This window comes from Oratosquilla oratoria, chromosome 4 (assembly GCF_046742065.1).
Source record: "Oratosquilla oratoria isolate Oo_2021 chromosome 4, ASM4674206v1, whole genome shotgun sequence".
NCBI lineage: Eukaryota > Metazoa > Arthropoda > Malacostraca > Stomatopoda > Squillidae > Oratosquilla > Oratosquilla oratoria.
In genome coordinates this window covers 74,322,821-74,336,224 of record NC_134780.1, presented here as the reverse complement: position 1 = coordinate 74,336,224, position 13,404 = coordinate 74,322,821, and the positions used below count along the sequence as shown (strand labels likewise).

The window sequence follows — 13,404 nt, the reverse complement described above, 5'->3', positions numbered from 1 at the left end:
GGATTGGCTTATGCTGACGACTTTGCTAATGTGTGCAGCACATGAACAACATTAGAAACAAGCCAAAGATTCAAGAGATTATTAACTTGGCAACAGCATGGGCTAATTGAAGGGGCTTCAGATTCTCTGCTGAAAAAATAAAAGCCATTAAGTTCTCTACCTGTCTAGGGTATTGGCTGCATGTCATTGTGGCAAAGTAGCATGCAGTTGATACTTTAGGGTCTATATGGGGCACCCCTATGGACCAGAGCCACACATCATTTTGTCTGTGATAGAGGAAAACTCTGTACATAGAGAAATGACGACACTTTTATACTACGACTGTCCCTCCGTTATGCTGTCCCCCAATCTCTTGTTACTGGCCTGTACCATCTCTGAATATTCATTTCCTTTTTTCACCAACCTCCTGTGGTGGGGGCAAAAGAATACTGCCACCAAGTATTTCCACTTGGATTGTAAAAGGCAACAAAAAAGGGACAGGGGATGGGATTAGGAGTCCTACCTGTAGCCCCAAAAGGGGACATTCCTAAAAAGAAAGTAAAGGCATAAGAGGGTCTGGGAGCTTTCCAACCAGTACCCTAAGGTTTGGGTCTTTTAATGTGCATAGATGTGGTACAGATGAGAGTATAAAGGAAGAGATAGGCAGTATGTTTGTGAGATGAAAGATGGATATACTGGCTTTGAGTGAAACTAAAATGAAAGGAAAGGGCAACTGTGAGTTTGGGAGTGTAGCTGGGAGGTACTCAGGAGTGAAGAGGGGACAAGGGAGAGAAGGGGTGGCTATACTAGTAAGTGAAGAGATAAATAAGTGGGTAGTGGAATGGAAGGAGATGTCATCAAGGTTGATGTGGATGAAGGTGAACCTGGGAAAGGAGATGTGGGTTTTTGTAAGTGCGTATGGGCCTGGTAGTGAGAAGAACGTAGAGGAAAGGGAGGCTTTTTGGGTAGATATAAATAAGTGCATAGAAGGATTAGGGAGAAATGTCAATGTAGTTGTATTGGGAGATCTAAAGGCTAGGGTAGGAAATGAACCAATTGACGGAGTGATTGGGAAATATGGAGTTTGAGGTAAAAATCGTAGTGGAGAATTGATGGTGGAGATGTGTCTTGAAAGAGAGTTGATGATAGCAAATACAGTGTTTAAGAAGAAAGTCGAGCATAAGTACACATGGGAGAGGGTGGTGGGTGGAAGGGTGGCAGATAGAGCATTAATGGACTATATAGTGGTGACCAGGAGTATGGTAGGAAGAGTTAAGGATGTACATGTTCTAAGGGGAGAGAGTGGGGGGAATATCAGATCATTTCCTGGTGGAAGGTAAATTGAGCGTGGAGAATAGGTGGAGAAAGAGGAAAAGGGCAGAAGGTAGGGAGGTACTTAGAGTGAACTGCTTAAATGAGGAAAAAAAGGAGAATGAGTATAAGAAGAAATTGAGAGAGGAGTGGGAGAGAGTAAAGGATAGAGCAGAACTAGGAGTGGAGGAGGAATGGGGATGGTTCAAGGAGGGAGTCATAAGGTGTGCAAAGATGGTGTGTGGAACAAGGAGGGTGGGAGGAAATAGAAGGAAGGGCAGTGAGTGGTGGGATGAGGAAGCAAAGAAGGGTGTAGAAGAGAAGAAGCAGGGATTTATAGATTGGCTGCAAATTAGGATGAGGGAATTGTATGAGAGGTACAAAGTAAAGAGAAAGGAAATTAAGCATAAGATAAAGGAAGCAAAGAGGAGAGCAGATGTGAAATGGGGAAAGAGTATGACAAATTTTTGAAAGTAATAAAAAGATGTTTTGGAAGGAAGTTAAAAGAGGAAGAGTAGGTGAATCAAGTAGAGAAGAAAAGGTAAAAGGTGCAGATGGAGAGATGAGAATGGAAGAGAAGGCAGTGAGAGGAAGGTGGGCAGAGTATTTTAGGGAGTTGCTAAATGTGAAGGAGGATAGGGAGGGGAAGGTAGTTGCAGTGGGAAGCGCTAAGAAAATGAGTGATGAGTGAGGAAAATGGAGGAGAAATAGGGAAGGATGAAGTGAAAGCAGCTGTTCAGATGATGAGAGCAGGTAAGGCACCTGGTTGGATGGATGCTATGCAGAATGTCTGAAGAAAGGAGGTACAGTTATGGTGGATTGGCTGGTGAGGTTATTTGATGTTTGTTTAAGTGAGGGGAGAGTGCCAGAGGACTGGAGGAATGCCTGTATAGTTCTGCTTTACAAAGGAAAGGGGAACAAGTGTGAGTGTAGTAGTAACAGAGGGATCAGCTTGTTGAGTGTAGTTAGGAAGGCTTATGGGAGGGTCTTGACTGAGAGGATTAGGAGAGGAACAGAGGGAGTAATAGGTGAGGAACAGTGTGGTTTTAGGACAGGTAGGGGATATGTAGATCAGATTTTTGTGGTAAGACAGATATGTGAGAAAGCTATAGGAAAAGGTAATGATGTTTTTTGGCCCTTTATGGATCTGAAAAAGGCTTACGATAGGGTAGACAGGAAGGCACTGTGGGAGGTACTGCAGATATATGGGATAGGAGGAAAGCTGTTAAGAGCAGTCGAGAGTTTTTATGAGAGGAGTAGAGCTTGCGTTAGGATTAGACATGGAAAGAGTGAATGGTTTTAGGTAAAGGTGGGACTTCGTCAGGGATGTGTTATGTCGCCCTGGCTGTTCAATCTTTACATGGATGGGATGGTGCAAGAGGTGAATATAAGGGTAGTGGGTCAGGGGTTGGAGATGATTAAAGAAAATGGAGAAAAGTGGGAGGTGAGCCAGCTGTTGTTTGCTTATGACACTGCGCTTGTAGCAGATTCAGAGGAGGGATTGAGGAAGTTAGTGATAGAGTTTGAGAAGGTGTGTGAAAGAAGGAAGCTGAAGATAAATGTAGGCAAAAGTAAGGTGATGAGATGTACAAGGGGAGAGAGTGAAATTAGGCTGGAAATGAGCATTAAGGGTGGGAAACTGGAGGTAGCGGATAGTTTCAGATACTTGGGTGCAAATGTGGCAGGAAAGGGAGGAGTGGGGGTGGAGGTAGAATGTAGATTGAGAGAAGCAAGTAAATGCCTTGGTGGATTAGAAAGTGTAATGAGAAATAGACATCTGGGAATGGATGCGAAGAGGAGGTTATATGGAGGAGCGATTGTGCCAACAACAATGTACGGGGCAGAAACATGGAGCATGAGAGAGGAAGAGAGGAGTTTGAATGTGTTTTAGATGAAATGTCTGAAGTATGATACGGGTTACTAGGCTAGATAGATTGAGAAATGAGGAGGTGAGGAGGAGAACGGGTAGAAAGGCAGCTGGGAGATAGGGTTGATGAAAGAGTATTAGGACGTTTTGGACACATGGAAAGAATGAGTGAAGAAAGATTAGTAAAAGAAGTGTGGAAGACGGAGGTGGAAGGAGTGAATATTAGGGGGCGTACTAGGATGAGATGGATGGATGGGGTGAAAGGGGCTTTACAAAAGAGAGGAATGTCTGTAGAGGAAGTACGGGAGAGGACAGAAAATAGGGGTGAATGGAGAGGGGTTGTGTATAGATGATGCTGTGATGCATGAGGGGGAGTGGGTGGGGGATGGGAGGTGAGGAAATATGTACGAGAAAAAATTTGACGCAACTGAAGGGATGTCTCCCCGTCTTCTCCTTTTCTACATGAGGGGACGGAGGGGGGTGGGGCGTCTCCAAATTTATGAAGCGGCCTTCCTATGGATGTGCTGTGTCTTGCGACATTGCTTCTGACCCAGGGCAGTGGACAGGATGCAGGGATGACTCGTCATCCAGGAGGTGGCAAGATAGGAGGGAGGGAGGAGGGTGGAGGGGAGTGGAATATATGGGTAATGAAATGGGTGGGAGTGATTTCTGTGCCTTTTTCTTTTTGGCTACCCCCCGTGTTAGGGGGAAAAAGCCTTTGGTATATGTATGATGTAAGTTCTCTAGACTAAGACGCAAGGAAGAAATACCAACATTATTCTTAGAGGGTGTCATATTACCATATGAAGATCAAGCAAAATACTTGGGTCTGTTTTTGGACAAAAGGTTGACATTCACTTACCACATAAATGAGGTTATATGCAATGTTAAACAGCGACTTAATATACTAAAGGTAGTGTCTCACTTCAACTGGGGAGCAGATCATATAACTCGAAGGCTTTACCAAACATTGTGCCTTAGCAAAATGGATTATGGATGCCAAATTTATGGATCGGCATGTAAAACTTTATTAAAGAAGCTTGATATAGTCCACAGTATGGCTTTGCGGATTTGTTTGGGAGCTTATAGGACATCTCCAGTGGATAGCTTGTATGTGGACACAGGAACCCCTGTATATTTGCAGGGAGGAATTAAGCCTTAGATATATATCTCGTATCTTAACATCAAAAGAAAATCCAAACTTCAAATATGTAAAGCAGCCGGTAGACAGAGCTCCAAGAAAAGGTACTCTGCCAAAACCTCTAGAAGTGAGATGTGAAGTTGGGGCAAAGGAGGTAGGACTTGTTCCTGTTACAATTGCGGAGATCACACCTCCTAAATTCTCTCCTTGGAACCAATGTCCCACTGTAATTTGTCCTAATAAAACAAGAAAAATAGAACTGCTGTAGAGCTAAGAAGTGAATTTTTAGAACACTTATCAGTACATGCTGATTCAGTGTTTATTTATACAGATGGATCAAAATCTCAAGATGGTGTTGGTTGTGCTGTTGTATCTGACAGCACATTTTTAAAGAGGAAGTTGCCTTATTTTAGCTCTATTTTTACTGCTGAACTGCTGGCAGTCAACAATGCTCTGGAATTTTAATTCTATTCCATTTAATAAAACCGTTGTTATTTTTATAGACTCTATGAGCATTCTATCCTCTCTAAGTAAGTTATTGCCTCTTCACTATTTAGTCCAAGAAATACAGGACTGGTTGATACTTAATAACAACCGGAAGAAAATAAAAGTAAACATTTGCTGGGTGCCGTCCCATGTGGGGTATCACTGGAAATGAACAGGCCAATGTTGCAGCCAAAGCCGCTACTAGGCTCAGCCATATAACAGACACAAAAATCCCAGATACAGACTTCAAACAAGTAATTCATAGTTATACAATGGAGAAGTGGGAAGAACAATGGACAAGGCTGGATGGTAGTTTCATGTTAAAAGAGATTCACCCCTTGGTGAGCCCTTGGAAGTCTCATTCTTTGGACAGAAGATCAAGTATTGTTTTAACAAGATTAAGAATTGGCTATTCCTATATTATCCACAAATTTTTTATGGCAAGTGGCGCAGAAAGGCTGGCCCCCCAATGCCGGACTTGCCAAATTGTTCTTACAATTAAACACATTTTAATTCAGTGTCCTGCATACTCTAATAAGCACAGGGCAAACTTTTTAACAAATTTATCTCTTAAAGAAGTTTTAGGGGAGGAGGCCCACGTGAAGAATGTTTTAAAGTTTTTAAAAGACATCAATTTATTTTATGAAATTTAAAATTGTGTATATGATTGCTTGTGAGTGTATCTTGTTTTGATGTGTTTTTGTGAGTGGTTATTGTTTTTACTGTTTTACTTAAAAATTTATATATGATAGATATGTGCTGAATGGCCTACCAACTCTGACGCTTGGCCCTCAAGGCAAAAATTCCATAAATCAATCAATGAAACCAAGGTGTTGGTTGTGCTGTTGTGTCTGATAGCATGGTTTTAAAGAGGAAGTTGCTTAATTTTAGCTCTGTTTTTACTGCAGAACTGCTGGCAGTCAGCAATGCCCTGAAATTCGTTTGTAATTCCATTTCATGTAATATAAGCTTTGTTATTTATAAAGACTCTATGAGCATTCTGTGCTCTTTAAATAAATTATTGTCTCTTCACTATTTAGTTCAAGAAATACAGGACTGGTTGATTCTTATTAACAGCTGGAAGAAAATAAAAGTACCGGTACATTCCTACAATACCCATAAATTTTTGATGGCATGTGGAGTAGAAAGGCTGGCCCCCCAATGCCCCACTTGCCAAGTTGTTCTTAAAATTAAACACATTTTAATTCAGTGCCCTGCATACTCTAATAAGCACAGAGCAAACTTGGAGAAGTTTTAGGTGAGGGTGCTCATATGGGGAATGTTATAAAGTTTTTAAAAGACATCAATTTGTTTTATGAAATTTAAAATTGTATGTATGATTGCTTGTCTGTGTATCTTGTTTTGATGTGTTTTTGTGAGTGCTCATTGCTTTTACTGTTTTATTTTATTTATTTATTTATTTGTATATTATATGCGCTGAATGGCCTACTGGCTCTGGCACTTGGCCTTCAAGCCAAAAATTTCATAAATCAATCTTAAATCAATCTAAAAAAGAAGGCATAATGATGGTGGACTGGCTGATGAGGTTATTTAATGTTTGTTTAAGAAAGGATAGAGTGCTGGAGGACAGGAGGAGTCCCTGTATAGTTTTGCTTTACAAGGGAAAAGGGGACAAGTGCGAGTGTAGTAGTTTCAGAGGGATCAGTTTAAATGTAGTTGGGAAGGCTTAAGGGAGGATCTTAACTGAAAGGATTAGGAGATGAACAGAGGGAGTAATTGGTGAGGAATAGTGTGGGTTTAGGATAGGTAGGAGTTGTGTGGATCAGATTTTTGTATTTACCTAGTATATGTGGTAAGAGAGATATGTGAGAAAGCTTTAGGAAAAGGCAAAGATTTTTTTGGGCAGTTATGGATTTGGGAAAGGCCTATGACAGGGTAGACAGGAAGGCACTGTGGGAGGTATTGCAGATATATGGGATAGGAGGAAAGCTTTTAAGAGCAGTCAAGAGTTTTTATGAGAGTAGTAGAGCTTGTGTACGAATTAGAAATGGAGAGAGTGGGGTTTGAGGTAAAGGTGGGACTTCACCAGGGATGTGTTATGTTGCCTTGAATGTTCAATTTATACATGGATGGGGTGGTGTGAGAGGTAAATGCAAGGGTAATGGGTAGGGAATTGGAGATGGTTAAAGAAAATTGAGAAAAGTGGGAGATAAGCCAGTTGTTTGCTGACAACATTGTACTTGTAGTAGGATCAGAGTAGGGATTAAGGAAGTTAGTGACAGAGTTTGGGAAGGTGTGCAAAAGCAGGAAGTTGAAGATAAATGTGGGCAAAAGTAAGGTGATGAGATGTACAAGGGGAGAAAGTGGCAGCAGACTGGAAGTGAGTATTAAGGGAGAGAAACTGGAGGAAGTGGATAGTTTTAGATACTTGGGTGTGAATGTGGCATTAAAGGGAGGAGTTGAGGTGGAGGTAGAATGTAGATTGAGAGAAGCAAGTAAATGCCTTGGTGGATTAAAAAATGTAATGAGAAATAGACATTTGGGAATGGGTGGTAAGAGATGTATTTACCTATTTGTAATATACGGGAGGGGAGCTATGCTCGTGGTGACCCGTCTTTGTATCCCTCTGCATCAAGTTTTATCTTAAAATCTTGTATAGTGTTTGCACATACTGTTTTGTTGTCTAATTTGTTCCATGTATTAATTGCTCTGTGTGGGAAACAGTTCCTTTTCAAGTTTTTTCTATAATTATCTTTTTTCAGTTTTTTTCCATGTCCTCTCGTTTTACCATTGTCCCACACTAACAGGTCATTCCTGTCTAAAACTTCCATTCCTTTCATTATTCTGTAGATAGTCAGCAAATTTCCGCTTTCTCTTTGTTTCAGAGTTGGTAGGTTCAGTTTGGATAGTCTTTGCTCATATGTTAGTTCGGAGAGAGTCGGTGCTACTTTGGTTGTCGCTCTTTGTAATCTTTCTAGTTTCTTAATATTCTTTTTGGTACTGGGTGTCCAAAGTGATGCTGTGTAGTCAAGTTTTGGTCTTATTAGTGTAGTTAGTATTTTCTTTATCATTTCTTCATCCATATAAGTAAATGCCACTTTGATTGACCTCAATAAATTGTAGGTTTCTCCGAATATTTTATTTATATGCTTATCAGGTTTCATGTCCTTTCCAATCGTCGCTCCAAGATCTTTTTCAGAGTTTGCTTTTTTTATTTTTTTCTTCTCCAATTCTGTAATCTTTTGATATTCTGTTTTTACTCTTTCCAAATTCCATTACACTGCATTTCTTTATATTGAATTTCACTTCCTAGTTTTGAGTCCAATCCCATATCGTGTCCAGATCTTGTTGCAATGAGTTGCAGTCCTCTTCCATTTTTACCTTCTTAAGTAATTTTGCATCTGCAAAAAAATTCATATAGCACTCCACGCCTTCATTCATGTCATTAATGTATACGGCGAACATGATCGGGGCCAGTACCAATCCTTGCGGGAGTGATTGTGCTGACAGCACTGTATTGTCGTAATTAAATTATCCAAACTGGGAACGTTAGAGAACTTACCTGTTTGAGTTCTCTAACTAATCATCGGAAATGAATACAATTCTTGAGGCTTCGATGGCAGTAGAAATCCTTAGCCGAGGTTTTATTGTCCTTCTGGTGACAGGGTTAAAGCTTGTCTCTGGTACCAGGGTTGAAGCTAGTCTAGCGTTCAGGGACTAAAACATAGTCTCGTTCGGCTGGAATTCTAACGAGCCTTCAAAACGGCTTCGAAGCCACGGGACAACTGATACTTCAAGTAAGTTCTCAAGTTCCCGATTTGTTAATCAAATCACAACATAGGCTTAAATAAATAATAAAGAGGGAGGGGAGTTTAATAATATATTAATTAGAATTACGATGTGGTACGAAGTTACAGGAAAGATTCCCGATTCGAAAATTAAACAAGCTTTCGGGAAATTGCCGTAGCTCAAGGTAAACAATGCCATTCCCGTAACAACAATTACCACAGCATGGGGCTGAAACATGGAACATAAGAGAGGAGGAGTTTGAATGTGTTTGAGATGAGGTGCCTGTGAAGTATGATAGGGGTTACTAGGCTGGATAGAGTGAGAAACGTGGAGGTGAGGAGGTGAACGGGGTGGAAAGGAAGTTGGAAGATAGGGTTGATGAAAGAGTATTGGGATGGTTTGGACAAATGGAAAGAATGAGTGAAGAAAGATTAGTAAATGAGGTAGGAGTGAACATGAGGGGACAACCATGGACAAGATGGATGGACAGGGTAAAAGGGGCATTGGGAAAGAGGGGAATGTTGGTTGAGGAAGGACAGGAGAAGACAGAATATAGCGGTGAATGGAGAACAATTGTGTATGGATGATGCTGTGATGCATGAAATGGAGAGGGTGGGGGATGGGGTTGAAAAATAAATTGATGCAGCCTGAAGGGATTTCTCTCTGTCTTCTCTGTTTCTGCATGAGGGGACGGAGAGGGGGTGTTGCTGATTTAATGAAGTGGCCTTGCTGTGGATGTGCTGTGTCTTGTGACACTCTGACCCAGGGCAGTGGACAAGATGCAGGGATGACATGTCATCCAGGAGGAGCCAAGATAAGAGGGAGGAAGGGGGTGGATGGAAGTGGATTATGTGGGGATGGAATGGGTGGGAGTGGTTTTTATGCCTTTGTTTTTTGGCTACCTCCCTTGTAAAGGGGAAAAAGCCTTTGGTATATATATGTACATGTTCAAGAAAGAACTATCCCTCTGGAGCCTGCCTCTTGTTCTCTAATTATCATGACTTGTGAATGGGGAAATTCCTGTGAACTGCAATCCACTTTGCCTGAGCCACCTTTATGAATCCAATTTATTTTTAATTTTTATGAATTCTCAATATGACTTTGTACTTTTCCTTTCAGGAAAGACTCTGTGGTGACTGATGGTATCACATATGACTTGGTTATGGAGGCCCATCAGATCAGTCAGGGAGAGAAACCATGCCCAGAATTGCTAGGAGGTACACCAAAAACTAAAACAGCAGAAGACATTCCACAAGCAGTCAAAAAGATTCTTGAAAGTGCATGTGTCTTTAAGTAAACAAAGAATACATTCCCAGCTATTCTGCAGATGTTTGCAAATCCTTTTATAATATAGTGTGGCTCAGTGCACACAATCTTGTTTTCAGATGAAGTAATGGATATAAGACTTGTAGGTGCTGTAAATCTTTATGGGGATGGAATGGGTGGGAGTGGTTTTTATGCCTTTGTTTTTTGGCTACCTCCCTTGTAAAGGGGAAAAAGCCTTTGGTATATATGTGTACATGTTCAAGAAAGAACTATCCCTCTGGAGCCTGCCTCTTGTTCTCTAATTATCATGACTTGTGAATGGGGAAATTCCTGTGACTAGACAAAATTTTGGATTTAACAAACAATAATTCAGAACCATTGGGAGTGGTTTGGTTTGCAATACTGAAACTGTTGTCACCTGAACTTATGTTGGAATTTCTAGTACTGTATTGAAGTATATGTATTTACCAGATTATGTTCGAGCCATTGTAGGCAAGAGTACCAAGATTGTTAATACTATAAGTTGTTCTCAAGTCTCAAGGCCTGGTTAAAGATAATGGGCAGAACTTAATTTATATCCCCTGTAATTATTGTACTATATAGCTACCATGTGTGCAAATTGTTCAGCCTATCATTTGTGTACACAATTTTCAACCCCTTGAGTACAGTGGAAGTTTCCTTCCACTAATATAGCTAGACAGGAGCCAGAAGAAACTAAAACTACCCATCATAAAGTTAATGGAGATTAGTTTTGGTGGACTGACTAGAAAATAATGAAGTTGCCAGATGTTTACCAGGAATAATATACAAAGTAATAAATACAAGAAAGTTGCTAATTTTGTGTATTCTTCTAGATTTAGCCAGAAATGAGTATTCTGGCAATAGTGGTTATATGTAAAGTGTTTCTCAGTCATCTAAGTTGTCAAGTGGTGGAGTGTAATCTTAAGGGATAGTTATAATAGCAGTTTGTGGACAAAATGTAGTACTTAACAACTAATAGAATTTTTACATGTCACAGAAGCTTCACCCCCCTTGCAACAAAAGATTCCATCCAATTAGTTGTTTGATTTTATATAGATATACATATAGAAAGGCCTTAGTCTCCTATGTTTGGGTGAATGACCAAAATAGAATGTACTTCTGTCCCAACTACATGGTAAAATATGAAAAGCATGGGAGGGTCCCTTAGTCCAGTTGTTTCACCCCATTTAATGGCCTTGTTTAAGATAGAAGAACACTGGTGGTAGAGATGTACACCTTACAAGGGTTGTTGGTTGTGTAAAAGTGCACACCCACTTAAACTACCCATTCAGCCAGCACCTTAGGGGTGAATACCACTGCACTACTGCGATTAAAAACAATGGTTCCGTATTCAGTTGAATATGAAGCTAGATTGGTTAATTTGTGTACTCTTATGGAACAGGTCACTGCCTTAGTCTGTACAACCTTGTCCAATTTGCTTGTCACCACACACATTCCCTTAATCAGTAACCTGACCATGAGCTCTTGTGACCTCGTTTACCCCATCCACCCACATCTCATGATTTGCTCTCATCACATCTTTGATTAATGAATCCATTGAGGATATCTGACCTTCATTCTCATAACTAAACCACCTCATGTTGGCCTGGCCTGATTTAAAACAATATACATTCCAAAGGGCCTTTTCCTCCCTATAAGGTGGTGGCATATTCAAAGCATACACCCACCCCACATTCATCCCACACATCTGAAAATATAATTCTGTAATTTCAGTGTTCATTATGACTGGTATATATTGTGGTAGTGGTCACAATCTTAACAATCGATCCATTGTCCCAGGTCTCTTGTAGAATACCTATAGCCTTTAGTAACCAGAATTGGGCACTGGATTGGCCCACAAGTTACTAAAAAGAAGAAAAATGTATTTTGTTGGGGGTAGGGTGAGAATTGGGCAATGTAGGGTGAGGTGTTGTCTTTTGTGTGGTGATTTATCTTGGGCAATTTGAATCTGACCAGGCCTGTTTTGTGTTGGCCCTGTTTCAGTGTTAGATAAACTGAATACAGACATGTCACTATTGTACTTGCTTGTCATGGGAAGGATTACTCAGATGGGCTCAAGTTCAGGGGAGTCTGGAATTCAGAGTTTGGTCTTGGAATGTTCGTTTTATGAATAGTTTTTGTATGGACATGTAAGTTATAAGTAGCAGGTCAGTGTAGATGTACAAGTATTGGTGGTATGTTGCTTTTGGATAGGCTTGTGTAATGTGGTGAGAAGGATGTGTGGATATGAGGGTTCTTGTGTAGAACTGTGCCAGTCACTTTCATGTACAGATCTATAGGAAAGGTTTTGGTTTGACTAATGTTTTATTAGGGTGATTTTAATTGATTTTGTATGTTTTGCATAATAATTTTTTTTCATGATTGATGGTAACCATGCTGTAGAAACAGTAAAGTGTGGGTCCTATGAATTGTTTATATATTGTGATTAGCAATTCATATGGCCAAAAACCTGTGCTTGCTACTGTTTTTACTATTTTACTAAACTTGTTTCTCCTGTCAGGTCTTTCATGTGTGGGCTGAAGAACATGTGCATATCATAAGGACAAGGATTTTAGGGTTTTTGTCTAGTAGTTGGCCATTGAATTTGACTGTTGCATTTCTTAGGTTTGTGGTTGTCTGAGGTGAGCAAAATCAAGGAGGGATTCTGAGAAGCTGTCTTTAATTTCTCGGCCACAGTTAGATTGTAGAAATATGTTTTTAATTTGTGGTTATACTAATCTATAATTGTTAGATCTGTATAGCTTAGATTATGCTCTGGATTTGGTATGGGGAGGTAGGTACATAAGTACTGGTTAAAGTATTGTTTTGTGGGAGACTCCATTGAACAATCTTTTGGCCTCCAATAAGTGGTTGTTCTGTGGTACTCTGTACAATGTCATTAAAGAAGTTTGTTGGCTATTTCTTGCTGTGTATGTCCTGTTTCTAGGTCCTGTTTCAATAGAATAAGCCAAAGGACTCTTTCAAAAGCTATGTCAAATCCTTCATCACTGTTTTATCAGGTGGCACTTTTTTGTAAGTAGTGTGCTGAAGTTCCTCTCTATGAATCTGTTGATTTAGGAAGTTGTTCTAAGGTCGGACTTTCCATCAGTTTGGATATGGTGGATATGAAAGAAACGGGTCTGTAGAAAAGATGCTGGATTTCCTTCTGGTATTTATGTGCTCCTCAGATCAGGGCTGTGGAGTCGAAACACAAAACCAACTCCTCTATTTTGGCACCACCGACTCCAACTCCTCTTCATGTAATTAACTGATTATGGCCTACATATTTTATAAAGCCTATGCAACAAACATACGCTCCAATCTTGAGTAGACTTATATCATTATAACTGGTTGATATCAAAGAATAAATATGTTATAGTGTGGCTTCCCTATGTTTAACCTCTTCATTAATACTTTATAAGTGAATTAGAGACAAAAAATTTGAAAGGATATTGAAGAAAATCCAGTAAAAAAAAAAAAGATTCTATAATGTAAGACATTTGGCATAATATATATCTTTGCAAATAAGTGATAAGTACATTTCAAAAACAAAAATACTGAACTTTATAACAAAGGTTGAAAT

The 13,404-nt window shown here is 40.0% G+C and overlaps 1 protein-coding gene across 2 annotated transcripts in view; it reads left to right on the top strand.

Moving 5' to 3' along the window:
- Positions 1 to 13,204, top strand: part of Gclc (glutamate--cysteine ligase) — a 340,638-nt gene extending 327,434 nt beyond the window's left edge. For both annotated transcript variants that reach the window (XM_076184299.1, XM_076184298.1), the window contains exon 10: positions 9,654 to 13,204. In XM_076184299.1, the coding sequence (XP_076040414.1) occupies positions 9,654 to 9,831 (178 nt within the window). In that variant the 3' untranslated portion in view covers positions 9,832 to 13,204. The remainder of the gene's footprint in view (positions 1 to 9,653) is intronic.
- Positions 13,205 to 13,404: the final 200 nt, after the last annotated feature.